The sequence below is a fragment of the Erythrolamprus reginae genome, chromosome Z, assembly GCF_031021105.1.
Source record: "Erythrolamprus reginae isolate rEryReg1 chromosome Z, rEryReg1.hap1, whole genome shotgun sequence".
NCBI classification, from domain to species: domain Eukaryota; kingdom Metazoa; phylum Chordata; class Lepidosauria; order Squamata; family Dipsadidae; genus Erythrolamprus; species Erythrolamprus reginae.
In genome coordinates, this window is record NC_091963.1 from 87,310,771 (window position 1) to 87,327,496 (window position 16,726).

A 16,726-nucleotide genomic window follows, 5' to 3' on the forward strand; every position below is an offset into this window, starting at 1 on the left:
TATCCGGGTTGAGTTTGAGTCTGTTGACACCCATCCAGGCCCCAACAGCCTCCAGACACCAGCACATCACTTCCACTGCATATTATAGAGTGATTCCAATTTATTTCTTTTAGCTTGGTCTCGGATTCTGCTCGTCATATATCGTCTTACCCTGTCCCACCGTCCCATCAGCTGTCCCAACTCAGTTTCATTATCCGAATTTATCATTTTTTCCATAATTTCAAATTGAATATGGTCCACCATGTACCTATACCAATTTTGCATTGTCCATTTTGTCTCATCCTTCCGACCCAAAACTAATTACTGCCTGAGCACTTTCTATTGCTGCTTTTCTTATTCCTCTAAATTCTCCCATCGCATTGCTTTTTACTAGTACTGCCATTTCCTTAGTGATTGTCCATTGTATATTTAGCATTCTATTGATATCCTCTTTCACTTTTTGCCAAAATTCCTGCACTATCGGGCATTCCCAAAACATATGCATAAACACTCCTTTGTCTTGACAGCCATGCCAACAATTCCCCCTGACATTCTGCTGAAAATGTGCGAATTGAACAGGAGTAAAATACCACTTATGTAATATTTTCCTTCTCATTTCCCTGATTCTTGTATTTTTAATTTTCCTTATATCTTCTACTATATTTTCCATTTCTTGTACCTCTACTGGTATCTCATTTTGCCACCATTTAGTCAATCCATCAATCGTACCCCCTTCTGACTGCACTAGCAATTTGTATATATTAGTTGCTTGCGCCTTTATCCCCTCACTTTTTTCTCTTATTATTTTCTCTAACCCTGTCTCCTCCCTCCATAATACTTCTTTATTCTCCCTTTCATTAATATATTTACATATTGCATTTATTTGTAGCCACCTTCCCTTACCTAACCACCATTCTATACAATTTCTACTTGGCCTGCCATCCTTCTCGTATAACTGTTCTATCTTAGTTATCCCTCTTCCCTTCAATTCTCCTATAACCCTATTTAAGTTAGTTTCATTTTCTCTATTTATTACATAAAGCGATGACAGTTTAGATTTATATAATCCTATTTTCCCCTGCCATTTTTTCCAAATTTTCATCGTCCCTTTCATTGAGCCTATTAATTTACCTAAGTCACTCCTATTCCACTTTCTAAAGATTAATTCTCTATTCTTCATCCCGTTTATCTGTTTTTCCAATTTCACCCATTTATTTTCACCTAATTGCAACTCCATTAACCTTTCCATTTGAAAAGCTTCCCTATACAGCTCCAAACATGGAACTCCCCATCCCCCCTCTTTTTCATTCGCAATTAACCACTTTTTTCTTATTCTTGGTCACTTATCTTCTTCAATCCAATAATTTAGTTTTTTGTCCCACTCTTTAACCTTACATGCCGATAGCCCCCCCCCCCCGACAGCACCTGAAATAGGTACATCATCTTGGGAGCTATCATCATTTTTAAAGCTCTTATTTTAGAGTCTCCTTAGCTTTTTATCTTTCCAGCTCCTCATCTGTTTCAACATTTTCCTCCATATTAATCTATAATTAATCTCTTCAATTTTTACTGGGTTTTTCAATAACCAAATTCCCAAATATTTTATTTTTTTAAGTCCTAATTTCAACCCTGATTCTTTCCTGATTTCTATCTGTTCTCTTGGATCTGTATTTAAACACATAATCTCTGATTTTTCCATATTAACCGACAGTCCCGATTCCTGCTTAAACTCTAGTAAAATATTTATTATACCTTTAATCATCTCCATCGGGGTCTGGGTCAATATAATTGCATCGTCTGCAAATAAATTTATTTTCATTTCTAATTCCCCTATTCTATATCCTGCCCAAGTGTTATCTTGTCTTATCTTATTAGCTAAGATCTCTATTGCTATTACAAATAATTTAGGGGATAAAGGGCATCCCTGCTTGGTGCCGTTTAATATTTTAATACTCTGTGTTCTTTGTCCATTCACTCTTATATACGCTTCATTTCCTTTATAAATCTCTTTTATAGTTTCACAAAATTTCCCCCCCATATTTAGTTCATTACATAATTTATATAAATAGCTATGGTTAACTTTATCGAACGCTTTATAAACATCTAATTTCAAAATTACCAATTTCCTTTTAGTAGCGGTAGCATGGTGCATCACATTCATTACATTTCTAATTGGTTCACTTATTTTCCTTCCCTTCACGAATCCATATTGATCCTCCTCAATTATTTTTGGTAAAATATTTTCTAATCTATTTGCCAGTATTTTCATAAATATTTTATAATCCTGATTTGCCAAACTGATCGTCCGGTAAGACCCAGGTTCTCTTAAATCTCGACCCATCTTCGGAATGGTAACAATTTCTGAAAGCTTCCATGTCTGCGGGATATCACGATTTAACAATATATTATTGAACAATTTCCCCAAATGCGGCAACAACACATTCACATAAGTTTTATAGAATTCCCCTGTAAAACCATCTGGGCCTGGTGCTTTGGCTTGTTTTTAACCCTTTAATTACTCTAGCAATTTCATCTTGTGTAATTTCTGCATTCAAAATTTGTTTATCTTCTTCACTTACTATTTTCCCAACCTTGAGGACTCCTATCTTCACTTGCTCCACTTTATACAAATCTTCATAATATTTCCTCATTATTTCCTCTAACTGGTCATTACCATATCTAACCACTCCACTAGTGTCCCTCAATGCTAAAATACATGATTTTCTTCCCTCTTCTTCAGATATCTCGCCATTTGCTGCATTGAAGGAAAATTCTTAGGAAGGGATGGTTAAGAAAAAGGGCAGGGAGGTTGCTGGCAAGTCATTGGAGGAACTGGTGATGATACAAGTGGGAGCCCAAGCGAAAGTAACAAAAAGATTTCTCCCTCCGGCATCTATGCTCAACTTGACAATCAGTTCTCTTCGCCACAACACCAGCACAAAACTTACATTCCCTTTTCTTTTCCAGATGACTTCCAATTCTTCAAGCAACTCTTTCTAGCATGCAGTCTCCTCGGCTAATAGCGGCTAACTGCCTTCACACCGCTGATGGTGGAGGCTCCAGGTCTGGTCAACCCTGGGGTTTGCCAACCCCAAACAGAGACCAAACCAAGTCCCCTTCTTCCCCTCCCCTCCAGGGAGATTTGGGCCAATTCAAACTGAATCGACACCCCCAAACAGCAGGGAACCAGTGTTTCTCTGTGGGAGCAAAAGAAGCGCCACTGCCACCGAGGCGCTGACCACGCCCCTCTCCCCATCATGAATTTCTTCATATTTTTCATATCTAACAAACGCCATAAGATTTGCAAAATTCGCACTATCAATGAACTAATCGACTTGCATTGCAAAATAATGACTTTGAGAAATATTAGATAATAGCATCTGTTTCACATTAGACATATCAATGATTTGTCGATGAACTGTATTATTTGAGAGAGGAATGTGGTCAAAAATTTGTTTCACTCTATCTTCTATCTTTACTTCTGCCATTATCTTGGCTGCAGGCTTGATTAAAATTTCGCCAATGGTTTCTGCTGCACTACATTTTACAATTAAAAGCGACATGTGATACGAATTTAGAATTCTAGTATTTTTTGATTTTCACCTCCTGTCAAACCCCGCATTACTTTTCGAGACTGATTTAAATCCTTAAGTTTATTTTCAAAAATATCTATGGGTTTATCTTTGTACTGGTTATGGTTTGTCTCAAAATGATGCTTTAAGTTGGATGGATTCATGCTTTCGTTTTTTAGATTTTCAAAACAAATGACACAAAGTGGAATAGGCTCATTTTCTTCTCCAGTCCATGAGAATCCAAATTTAAGATATTCTTTGTCATATTTGCAAGTTTTCCTTGCTTTTTTCTAAACAGGTTCTTTCAGAATTGAAGCTGATTCGTTGTTAATTTCATTATATTCTGTTCATTGATTGCTACTATAGTCATTACCTTCTTTCGGTGTAGTAGATTTAGATTTTAACCAGCAATCCATAATCTATGTTAGGGATAAAAATTATATTTTATAAAAATAATCAAAATCAGTGGGACTTACTAAAGCACATAACAAACCTTTCCTATAAGAAAAATCACCCAAAAGCTAAAAATACACACGGGCACCTGGAGAAGCCACTATTAACGAAGTAAGTTGTCTCTGTAACGATGTGCGGTATATTCATGCTGTGTCACACCAGGCCATCTCACACCTCACAAGACTGTCTTGACTTGACTCATGAGAACACAGAATTAGGCGCAGCTAACCATGGTGCAGTGCATATCCACACCAAACTCTGATGTAACGTTCCCCCACCAAACTCTTCCCATACCCCTAGGTGTACGCGTGCCACACTTTAGAAAACACTGCTCTAAAGGATTCTTTAGCCAACAAATTTTATTATCATGCTTTTTAAAATAAATAAAACTTTTAACTCTGTTTCTTAATACCTTATCTTATACGACTAAGACTGGAGCAAACATTTATTTATTTATTCATTCATTCATTCATTCATTCATTCATTCATTCATTCATTCATTCAATTTTTATGCTGCCCTTCTCTTTAGACTCAGGACGGCTTACAACATGTTAGCAATAGCACTTTTTAACAGAGCTAGCATATTGCCCCCACAATCCGGGTCCTCATTTTACCCACCTCAGAAGGATGGAAGGTGAGTCAACCTTGAGTCGGTGTTGAGGTTTGAACCGCTGACCCCACAGATCTACAGTCAGCTTCAGTGGCCTGCAGTACAGCACTCTACCTACTGCGCCACCCCGGCTAAGTTTGTAAGGTTGTCTCAAAATACTCTTGATGTATTGGGGAAAATCTAAGTAGCATCTTTTGTGTGTGCTACTTTAGAACACAAAGCAAGCATACAAGCTCAAACAAAACCAAGGACCCCTCAAAAGTCTTCTCTTTCTATAACTGGCAAAAAGTGCATTATTATTTTGGTATTCAAATCAATGTCCAGAGGTATGTTTTGAGGGCATTTTATTAACCATTATTTTGCTTACAGTTCAAACAAACAATTAAAAAATAGAAATATAATGAGTTTTGAAGTGACAATGCATAAAATGTATGCATTGTACAAAAAATAACTGCAGTTTTAATATACTCATTGCTTATAAATAAGTGAAGTTAAAGGCACAAAATGTAATTATTTCTGCATTATCTTTCTTAAAAGATGGGAAATATAATTTTGATTCCTTCTAAATTGTATATAAATGTAAAGAAATGCAAACTATATATCACTTGAGTGTATATGTTTTCAAATACTTTGTAATTGTTTTTCAGCTGACATAGCTCAAAGATATAGGATAAGTAAATACCCAACCTTGAAGTTGTTCCGGAATGGAATGATGATGAAGAGAGAGTATCGAGGTCAGAGATCAGTGACAGCAATAGCAGATTATATCCGGCAGCAAAAAAGCAATCCAATTAGAGAATTACTAAGCTTGGAGGAAATTAACTCTCTTGATGTAAGTTTATATGTATTTAAGTATATATTGATTGCCATATATAAATTGGGAAATCCATGTTAGCTACTTAGCAATTTACACACATTTTCTCATTTAGCGAAGACTGTTTAGAAGTCCTATAACCACTATTATAATATTTTCAAATATTTTAAACTTTTAAAATACGTTAAAAATTAATGTTAATTTTAATATCTTCCTTGGTAGCATTGCAAATATTGTAGGATAATTTTGGTTATAATTTTGCCATGAAAAATATATATGAAAGTAAACTTATTAGTTATATAATTTGTATTCCTCAATTACCCAAATTATTATATTATTATTATGGATGTGGACAGCCAAAGTGGACAAGGAACTGGATTAAGATAGAGATGAGCTAGATCTGCCATCAACAATCAAAGATAAGATTGATTGAGTCAGTCACTCCCTGTCTATCCAATTTACCTCTTCTCCCATTACAGTCAGTATAATCTATCATGGGCTCCTTTAAATGAGAACAAATATGCAGAGAATCTTGAAGTTTATGTGTGTTTCAAGCCCAATAATATATTTGGATAGACATTTATCTACTGTTGCATAAATTCTGTAGTCACTCTTTTTCTTCATAAATGGAAATAGGTGATATCATCTACACAGGCACATGTCAAACATTATTTCGATGAAAAAATAGGTTCTAAATCAAAATGGATATAATAACTATTATTAATACAATTAATACCTTCAAGATTATCTGCACATGTTTTTCTTTGTTGCAAGGGTGTACTTGAGATCTTGGACTATGATTTTATTTTAATATTATATTTTATTCTAATAGACATCTGTTTAAAGAACTATAGAATTTATGAAAATATTAATTATTTTAAAGGGTGAGTTAGAATATTATTATGTATGTTTTATATATTACAGCGCAATAAAAGGAATATTATTGGCTATTTTGAACAAAAAGACACAGATAATTACAGGAACTTTGAAAGAGTAGCAAATGTTTTGCATGATGACTGCATCTTCCTATCTGCATTTGGGTAAGATTTTTAAATGTAAGAAGTAATTGCAATAGGTTTCAATTGTATTAATTGAAAATATAACTTTTATCCTTATAAATTAACACGATTCCAAAAAGTTTTACATTTGCATCCTTTTTTATGCTATGAAATCTATTTTAAAAATATATTTTTCAAATTTGGTCTTGAAACTACTTTCTCCATAAAACAAAATCCCTATCACTATTATTTGTATCTTCCTAAGACATTCAAATTTGGAAAATCAGCCTAGGGGGCAGAGAATTGCAGAAATTAAGAAGTTTCTGTGTTTGTAGTAGCACAGTGATTAGAATCAGCACCCAGCACCAAACTCACGGTAATTTTGATTTTGACCAGTTCAAGGTTGACTCAGCCTTCTATTTTTCCAAGAATGGTAAAATGAAAACCCTTATTGTTGGGGGCAATATGGTGACACTGTAAACCAATTAGAGCTGGCTGTAAACTCTGTGAAGCAGTATATAAGACTGTATGCCACTGCTATATTTTCAGATAGGAAACAAGAGTTTTAAACTATTTGCCAGTCTGTTCACTGCAGCCACTGTGTTTCCCCAAAAATACGACCTATTCGAAAAGAAAGGCCTAGCCCAATTTTTGGGGGATGGGATTAATATACATCCTATCCCAAAAATAATTCCTAGTGAAGGGAGCAGGCATGGCCAGCACAGGAGGCAGCCTTTCCTTTCTCCGGTCAACTCATGGCTACTCAGCCCCATAACTGCAGACCACGGATCAGTTGATCCAGCGAGGGCTGGGAGTTTGTCACTCTGGGTGCCTGGAGATATTTCCAGCATACTCTTGCTAGCCCCAGAACTGCCCATCAAGTAACCTTGCAGCCGAGGGCCTCTCTGTTCCGCAGCTTACCTTATGGAGCAGGTGATTACCATGATTTGAAAAAGTTTCCTCTTCTAGCGCCCTTCTAGCGCCCACTGCAAAGTGAAGCTAAAGCAGGCAGGGGCCGCATGGGTCTCCTCCAATGGCCTCCCCACTGCTGTCTCCTTGGGAGGAGGCCCATACACGAGGTATGAGTATGCGTTGAGTTTGGCATTTCACCTTCCTGCCTTTGGCAAAATTTTGGCTGCATATAGCAAAAGCAGCAGAAACAGTACTGTGGAAGGCTTTCTTTCTCTGCCCCAAACTCCACCAGAAGAGTCTTTATGAGACTCATTGCAGCACTGCCATCTCTTGGAGCAGGACTCTGCAAAATTTGTTGTGCCGTTGCATGCCCAAACGGTAGCACCGTCGCAAGCTTCATATTGGCACAGCTGGCGTCCTGCCCCTTGCTTAACCACCTGTCCCATTTATTGAGGGGTAGGACATGGGAGAAGCAAGATGCAAGGAGCGAAATGGGGCTCCTCCTGCCATCCCTTCTTCCACTTAGTTCAATCAATTAATTCCAACTTCTTGTGAGAAGTTTTTTTTTAAGGTAGTCCCACAAACTCGTCTCCCTGCACACAATGGTGAGAAACGCGATGGAGCTGGAAATCAAATACTGGTAGGTAAAGAAAGACTTGGAGGAAGCAAGGGCAGCTGCATGGTAGTGGATGGGGCAAGCTTTTCTGCCCAGAAAATTTCTGGTTTTGGCAGCTGATGCTGAAAAGCAGAGAAAGAGCTACTGGGAAGAAGCAGTTGGCCTGGGAGTTGGGAATACCTTTAACTTTGCCCCATCCCACCCCACCTGCCACCCTGCTTGATAAAGGGTGCTGGTGGCTAAGTGAGGGACAAAAAGCCCTGCCGTACCCAGCAAGCGGGTGGAGAAAAGAAGGCAAGAGGATCCCCTTCTCGTTCCATGCACCCCAATGAAAGGCAGCAGCAGCCTGGGTGCTGCCCTCCGCCCCTCCTCTTTGGCCCCAGAAGCACGCCTCAGTCACTCATTCATCCCCCTCTCTCCCCCACTCCCTAATCACCCGCCAAGATCAGCAGGCCAGATTCTGTGAGCTGAATATGCCTCCACTGCCTTAGAGAAGAAGAACATGATAAATGGGCTCTCTCGCAGCACCTCCTTTCCTCTTTTCCTTCTAGGCTCAGCAAATCTGGCCTGCTGATCTTGGCCGGCAGAAGCTCTGACCCAATCCTGACTGGCAGTGCTATGGGCAAGATCCGGCCTTGCAGATCCCACTTTAAGGCTGCACAAAACAGAGCCTGCACCAGCCACTGCTTGGAGCTCCAGTGCCAGTGCCCCTCGCCCAGCCCCAGGGCGGCAGGGCTAAGGCTGGCAAGAGTGAAGAGACAGAACTTCCAGTTCCTGCTGGGTCAGCTGAAATGTGGGCTGGAGACAGCGATTAAAGGGCTGAGCAGCTATGGATGACCATACTCATCACTTCTTGCACCTCAAAAAATAATAATAATAAGGCCTCCCTGAAAATAAAGACAAGTGTTTATTTCAGGAGTCCGGTTTTATTTTGGGGAAAATATTGTAGCACTTAGAATGATAATTAAATTAGGATCTGTTGTTTGAATAAATATATCCTTGTGAAGGGCAGAAAAAAATTAAAAAGTTTTGGTTTTGCCTTTGCTGATAAATAATGGCTAAAATAAATGATACTTTATCATGATATCTAAGTTGACTAAAGATGTGTTACTATTCCAGTATTTATTTTCTTATTCCGTATCCTGGAATAGTAAGAACAAAATTATTTTAATCCCTAGGTCTGTTTCCAAACCAGAAAGATTTAGTGGGGACAACATAATATATAAGCCAACAGGGGTAAGTTTGATCCCCCCCACCTATAAAATTTGATGAAATGTTTAAAATTAGTTGAAAACCATAAACTTATGCATACAGGTAGTCCTCAACCAATGGCCATAATTGAGCCAAAAGTTTTGTAGCTAAGTGAGAAGTTTAAGTGAGTTTCATCCCATTTTTTGACTTTTCTCACCACATTTGTTAAGTGTATCACTGCATTTGTTAAATTAGTAGGACAATTGTTAAGTGAATCTGGCTTCCCCATTGACTCCTTACCAGAAGGTTGTAAAAGCTGATCACATGACCCTGGGACACTGCAATCGTCATAAATGTGAGTCAGTTGTCAAGCATCCAAATGTAAATGACATGACCATGGGGATGATGCAATGATCATGAGTGTGAAAAAAGGTCATGTCACTTTTTTCACTGCCGTGACAACTTTCAACAGTCACTAAGTGAACTGTTGCTAGTTGAGGACTACCTGTATATGATAGCAATAATTATATTTCATTCTTCTAGAAATATATATTTAACTTGTTCAGATAGGTAGCATTAATCAGGTTTCCAAATAATAATTTATTATTTATATTTCATTTATATTTCTTCTTGATCTCTATATTTCATGGCTTTCTGCATCTATCTAAAGAATCAAAGAATAGCCTTTATTACAGTGTGGAGCAATAGTTTTTACTGAAGTAGTTTCTTGATATTTAGTTTTTACTTTATTTCTAATTAATTCTTATTTTCATTATTTTATTAACAAAATTTTCAGTGTGTGTTTTTTAAATCTTGGGGTACTGTATGGCTCTAAAGGCTTCCTTTTGGAAATATATAAATTAAGACAATACACTTGCCCACATAATAGAATTCTCTGGTCTTATCTGCCTACAGTTAAACAATCTGCTTTTAATGGATACTTGCAGCATTTCCAGATTACTAAAATGAACAGCTATGCTTTTCTTTGTGGGCCATTGTCACTATATCAGACAATTTATTTAAAGTAAGACATGGCTTGTTACAATTTCATTCTAAATCAATTTGTAAGGGTGGTTCTGAATTGTAAATTATGTTTTGGTCCTAATGATTGGATCCTAGAACTTTAAACTGATATTAGAGTTTAGAGTTTCTTGGAGTTAGCATCAGATTCTATAATTAGACAAAGTTCTTAAACTAAGGGGATAGAACTTATTCCCAAAAGAAAACTCTCCAAGAGTTATATTACCAATCCTTGAAGCATTCACTGTATAGTAGTCTATCACATCACAACATAAGGGATTGAGTTATGAGAATCCAAAAGTCAGTACATTTTTAAAGATTTTTGATACTTTGAAGTCATAGTCGTGTTTTTAAGAACATGTTAACCTCTCTTTAGCATATAAATTGATTAATGTTCCTGTGATTCAATATTCACTTACTGTATTTTCTGGTATATAAGACACACCTAGATTTTAGAGGAGGAAAACAAGGAAAAAAGTATTCTGAACCAAATGGTTTAGTATTAAATAGTAAAAGTAATAGTAACCTCTCCAGCCATGAGGGGGTGGGTTTGTGGCTCCCAGTGTTTTCTGTGGAAAATGTCTCCTTTCTTTCTTTCTTTCTTTCTTTCTTTCTTTCTTTCTTTCTTTCTTTCTTTCCTTCTTTCTTTCCTTCTTTCCTTCCTTCCCTCCCTTCCTCCTTCCTTCCTTCCTCTCTTTCCCTCCCTCTCTCTTTCTCTTTTCTTTCTTTCTCTCCACTTCTCTCTCTTTTCCCTCTCTCTCATTCTCTCCCTCCAGGTCTCTCTCATTTCTGTGTACCTCTCCCACTTTTCTCCCTCATTTGTTTCTCTATCTCCTCCCTTTTTGCTCTAATTTCTCTCACTTTCATTTATTTTTATTTTTCTCTCCTCTTCCTCTCCCTTTTTCTTTCCCTTCCTTCCTCTCTCTCATTTGTTTCTCTCTTCTCCCTCTCTCATTCTCTCTTTCAATCTTTCTCTCATTTCTCTCTTCCTTCTCTCTCATTTGCCTCTATTTCCTCTATCTCTTTCTCATTTTTCTCTCCTTCATTTTCTAATTCTCTCTGTGTGTATGTGTGTGTGTGTATTCACTTTTGAACCATTTCCAAAAACAGGTAAGTTTTTTCTTTCTTTCTTCTTCTTTGGGTTCTTTTTACCATATGATTTAAATTAAGAGTCACTTCGCTTTCTCTTTTGTTTCTCTTTCTTTCCTTTCATTCTCTGCCTCCATCATTTTCTAATTTCTCTCCTTTTCTCCTCTTTTTGCTCTCATTTCTCTTTCACTCTCTCTCCCTTTCATTTCTTTTTCCTTCTTTCCCTCCCTCTCATTTGTTCTTCCTCTCCCTCGTTCTTTCCCTTCATCAGTTTCTCATTTTTCTCTTTCTCTTTTTCCCTCACATTCCCTCCCCCTCTCACTTCCCCCCTCTCTTTCCCTCCATCTCTGTCTCACTGGGGACCAGCCAGCAGCCTACCCCACTTCTTCTGAGCTTATCCTCCAGTTTCACGCAGAACTGCACCACTTCCAGGTTTTACAGCCGGTCAAGCAGGATAGCCTCTTCTGCGTTCTGTGCTGAGATCTGTCTCTGGCTGGGCTCCGCTCCCCAAGATGCACTGATGGGACTTCCTGTCCAGTTCCCCGCAGCTGAGGAACATTGCCAAGGCTGCCCGGCACCCCTTGGCAGGAGGCTGGTGGATCAGCCCTGGTGATGCCCCTGAAGACGGATGATTGGAGTGGGGGCTGATGGAGCTGAGCACCCTCCTGTGGGATGATCAGCGCCACATCATGGGCCTCCTGGGCATGGACGAGGAGCAGCAGCACCAGGAATGTCACATCCACACCCCAGGCCCCTACCGCCACCACCACCACTGTCTCCACCAGGACTGGCTAACTCAGCAGCATGACCCTCTTGTTCCTGCCACCCGGAGGCCCCAGCAGTTGCCTGAAATGGGACGCTTTGCTGCTGGGAGCCTCTGGGAGCCGTTCATAAGGAGAATTCCCCTTAGCACATCCAGCCGGCAAAGGAGGCCCACGATGCGGCACTGATCATCCCGTGGGTGGGGGGTCGGCTCCATCAGCCCCCACTCCAATCACCTGCCTTTGGGGGCATTCCCAGGGCCAAGCTGCCGGCCACCTGCCAATGACTGCTGGGCGGCCTCTGCAACATTCAGTGTATAAGATGCACTTTTTTAAAGTAAAAGGGTGCGTCTTATACATGGAAAAATACGGTATTTTGTTGGCTGCCATTGTGATTGAATCCTAGAAACTTCAATAAACTATCACAAACTCTGTCATTGGAAACAAAATAAAACTATTTTCATCCAAGTAATTATATAATATGGAATTGCAAAAAAAGAATGATTTCTCTTACTGTTTTCCATATAAACTCTAATTTGTAACTCAGAGATGCAGAATATGGTTGAGTCATAAGCAGGTTTCTCCCAGAAAATCAGAAATCCAAAAGCATATGAATACTGTTTAAAAAATAGAGTCAGTTATTCAAACAAAATTGATACCTACCTTTGCAAATATAACAAACCCTCTTTGCTTTAATTATTAGGCATTTGCAAACTTTGAGAAGACAATAAAATACAATAGCAAGTAGATAAATAAGACATATTTTAATACAATCCCCCCAAGGAGATTGCAATGTGTTTACAGTAATTGGGTGTACACCCCAACTGTGACGAAATGAAATGTTCTGAAGAACTCTAAAGCAATTTTTTTCTGATGATAGAAAACTGATTTTCTGTGATGGATGAGCTTCACCCTGGTATATTGAAGGAACGTCACAGCTCCTTTTTGCCTCTAGGCCCAACCCAGGACCATTTCAAGGCAGTTAATTTATTCATAGCCGACAACTATATTCTGTATGTATCAAATGTTTTTAGCTGGAATTTTTAAAATTAAGGGAGACTAGGATGGTCCCATTTCGGCCTTGTTCTGGCCTCATCAGTTAGCCACACCCTTCCTTACTGGGATTCGATGATGAGGCCAGAACAAGGCCGAAATGGGACCATCCTAGTCAGGCTGCTTCCCATGGCTGCAAAGAGGAAGAGCACCCCACGACTTCTTTCTGCAGCAGGAGGAGGAGGCGGAGGCGGTCACGGAGGGCTTCAGCTTCCCAAAGCCAGGAAGATGGAAGAGGAGTTGGTTTCGAATCCTCGTGCGCGCCAGCCAGGCTACTGCTCCTCCCCCCGGAACTCCCAACACATGGCCAGAGAAGACTCGTTTCTCTCTCTTGCTCGCTCTCCTGCCCGCTACAAGGACACTGTGGGGAGAAACTCCTGATGCCTCCCTGTTCTTGAAGCCAGCAGGAAAGCGAGCAAGAGAGACGAGTGTTCTGTCTTTGTAGCTGGCAGGAGAGCAAGTGAGAGAGACGAGCCTTCTCCGGCCATGCCGCAGGAGGACAAGGAGACCTCCGCCGGCTGGGAAGCTTGTCTTGTCCAGCACCCAACCCTCCTGGTGGCCACTTCTCCCTGCAGTGTCTGTGTCCTCCCGAGGCACGACTGGAGAAGGCTCATCTCTCTCTCTCGCTTACTTGCTCTCCTGCTGGTTATAAGGACAGAGAGGCGCGGCATCAGGATTTTCTCCCCGTGGTGCCCAAGTCCTCCTGTGGAGAGAAACTCCTCACACCACACCTCCCTGTCCTTGTAGCCAGCAGGAGGGAGACAAACCTTCTCTGGCCACACCTCAGGAGGACAAAGACACCTCTGCCAGCTGGGAAGCTTGTCTTGTTCAGTACCCAGCCCTTCTGGCAGCCACATCTCCCTGGGGTGTCCGTGTCCTCCCGAGGAAGAGGAGTTGGTCCCAAATCCTTATGCGCTCTGCAGCAGGGCAGCTCTGCCAGGCCAAGCTACTGCTCCTCCACCCGGAGCTCCCAACACATGGCCAGAGAAAGGCCATTTCTCTTGCTCACTCTCCTGCCTGATAAAAGGACACCGCGGCTCGTCTCTCGCTTGCTCTCATGCTTTCCTTCTGGCTACAAGGACAGGTGCGCTGTCAGGACTTTCTCTCCGCGGTGTCCTTGTAGCGGGCAGGAGAGAGAGAGAGAGAGAAAAACGAGCCTTCTCTGGCCGCGTGAAGGAAGATGAGTTGGTCCAAAATCCTCATGCGCGCTGCAGCAGGGCAGCTCTGCCTGCTTCTCCTCCCAGGGCTCCCAACGCGCGGCCGGAGAAGGCTTGTTCCTCTCGCTTACTCGCTTTCCTGCCCGCTAAAAGGGCACCATGGCTCATCTCTCGCTCACTTGTTCACTTCCTCTCCTGCTGGCTACAAGAAATGGAGGCATGGCATCAGGATTTTCTCCCCGCGGTGTCCTTGTAGCAGGTAGGAGAGTGAGCGAGCGAGAGAAATGAGCATTCTCTGGCACCGTGAAGGAAGAGGAGTTGGTCCCGAATCCTCGTGCTCGCTGCAGCAGGGCAGCTGTGCCCGGCCAGGCTATTGCTGTTTCTTCCACGCCAGCGCTTGGATCAACTGTGGGGAAGGCTGTTTTCATTGTGAAAGGATGGTCTCATGGGAGGGTCGCTGTTTCTTCCCCGCCACGCTTGGATCAACTGCGGGGAAAATGTAGAGTAGAGCTGAAAGAAGGGTAGGGGAAATGCTGGCATGGAAGAAACAGCGATCCTTTCATGGGACCATCCTCTCGCAATGAAAACAGCCTTCCCTACAGTTGATCCAAGCGCTGGCGTGGAAGAGACAGTGACCCTTCCACGGGACCTTCCTCTGGCAATGAAAACAGCCTTCCCCGCAGTTGATCCAAGCGCTGGCGTGGAAGAAACAGTGACCCTCCCACGGGACCGTCCTCGCAATGAAAACAGCCTTCCCTGCAGTTGATCCAAGCACTGGCCAGGAAGAAATGGACCCACCTGCTTCTTAACTGACTGAACAAGGAAAAAGTGGGGCGGAAGGGACAATGTGAAGGCTGGTTGCATTGGGAGAGGACGGTCCTGTGGAAGCATCACTGTTTCTTCCCCGCCAGCGCTTGGATCAAATGTGGGAAAATGTACAGAGTAGAACCGAGAGGAGGAATGGGGAAGTGCTGGCGTGGAAGAAACGGCCCCCTTTTGTTACATTTTCCAGGACACGCAACTCGCATTTCTTACTCCCCCGACCCTTTCCTTATGTTTCCAGGCATCTCGCTGTCATTTCTTCCTCTACACACACCCTTTCTCTGCCTCTCCAAGTACTCCGCTATCCTTGCTTTTTCCACCAACCACCCCAGGGTGGCTGCGGAGAGCTCCTCGGACACGCTGTTTTCTAGCAGATGGGATGGGGGGGGGACCCCGCATGGGAAAGCCTGGCTCCAGTTCCCTTTCGATCATCAGAGCCTGTAAATTTAAAAGCGCTTGTTTTGGCCGCTGCTCACAGCAGCAGCAGCCGGGAGAGAAGTGAGGGTTCGTAAGATGAAAATGGTTCACGAGAAGAGGCAAAAAAATCTTGAACGCCTGGTTCGTATCTCGAAAAGTTCATATGTAGAGGCATTCGTAAGTAGAGATACCACTGTATATTGATCTATATGCAACATGAATATTTCAGAAACGAAACCATTCAAACAATCAATCAACAGAAGAACCAATCAGTTGCTCATGATTTAAATATAGCTCCAAATTATATTAACCAACTGATCACACTGGCACACAAGACTTTTGTAAGCTAAATAGGAATAGGACAAGAAAATTGTGCTAATGGTCTTATCTAATCTGGTAATGAAATGTTCCTAAACTAAATTGAAACAAGCTTTGAAAGCAAATTACTGCCAAAATCTAAAATATGAGCTAAAAGTATTTTATTTTCTTAGTTTATGCCCAAATTGGGAAAGTATTAATTCACATCTCTTGAATGCAAATCAGATAATTATTTATGCTTCGGCATAACTAGCTAGACCATTCTCAGTCCCTCAGATAATTAACTAACAATTAAGCATGTAATCCAGAAAATCCCCTATCCTTTTTCTTAGCTTTCTTTTGGGCTTTGAAAAATTTGCATTTTGGCATAAATACTTCATAAAAAAAGAAATTAAAATATTTTGACCACCCCGCCCCCCATTTACTTCTGTTTCCTAATTATTTATATTTCCAGATAATCCCATTATACTGTATTTTTTGGAGTATAAGACACACCAGAGTATAAGAAGCATCTTAATTTTGGGGGTGGAAAACAAGGAATAAATGCCTCGGCCGCCTAGCGATTTGCCAAACAGTAAATATCACAAATAATATACACTGTTTGCTGTGTATTTCTATGCATGTGTGCTTGACCGATAGAAATAGCAAAGAATTGGAGAAATTTGTTTCTTTGTTTGTTTATTAGATTTCTATGCTGCCCTTCTCGAGAAGACTCAGGATGGCAAAATGTACATATAATCCCAGAAAGTTTTCTTAAATATAATCACATTTGTCCCAATTATTTAAATAGAACTACTCACATGTCTAAGACAGGGTTTAACTTATCTTAATACTAAGGTGACCAATTTTTTTATAATGAAAATGGGGACAAAATAAATTAAGAAAAAGGTACAATGTAAATAAATGAAACATTTTATTAATTCAAACAAAAATACACTAATTAT

The 16,726-nt window shown here is 40.6% G+C and overlaps 2 protein-coding genes across 3 annotated transcripts in view; one reads left to right on the forward strand and one right to left on the reverse strand.

The window, feature by feature from the left end:
- Nucleotides 1–16,726, reverse strand: part of SEC61B (SEC61 translocon subunit beta) — a 1,118,247-nt gene that overhangs the window by 543,222 nt on the left and 558,299 nt on the right. The window lies entirely within an intron of this gene.
- Nucleotides 1–16,726, forward strand: part of ERP44 (endoplasmic reticulum protein 44) — a 139,388-nt gene that overhangs the window by 99,428 nt on the left and 23,234 nt on the right. For both annotated transcript variants that reach the window (XM_070727787.1, XM_070727786.1), the window contains 3 exons: nucleotides 5,262–5,446; nucleotides 6,353–6,468; nucleotides 9,133–9,190. In XM_070727787.1, coding sequence (XP_070583888.1) covers nucleotides 5,262–5,446; nucleotides 6,353–6,468; nucleotides 9,133–9,190 — 359 coding nt within the window. The remainder of the gene's footprint in view (nucleotides 1–5,261; nucleotides 5,447–6,352; nucleotides 6,469–9,132; nucleotides 9,191–16,726) is intronic.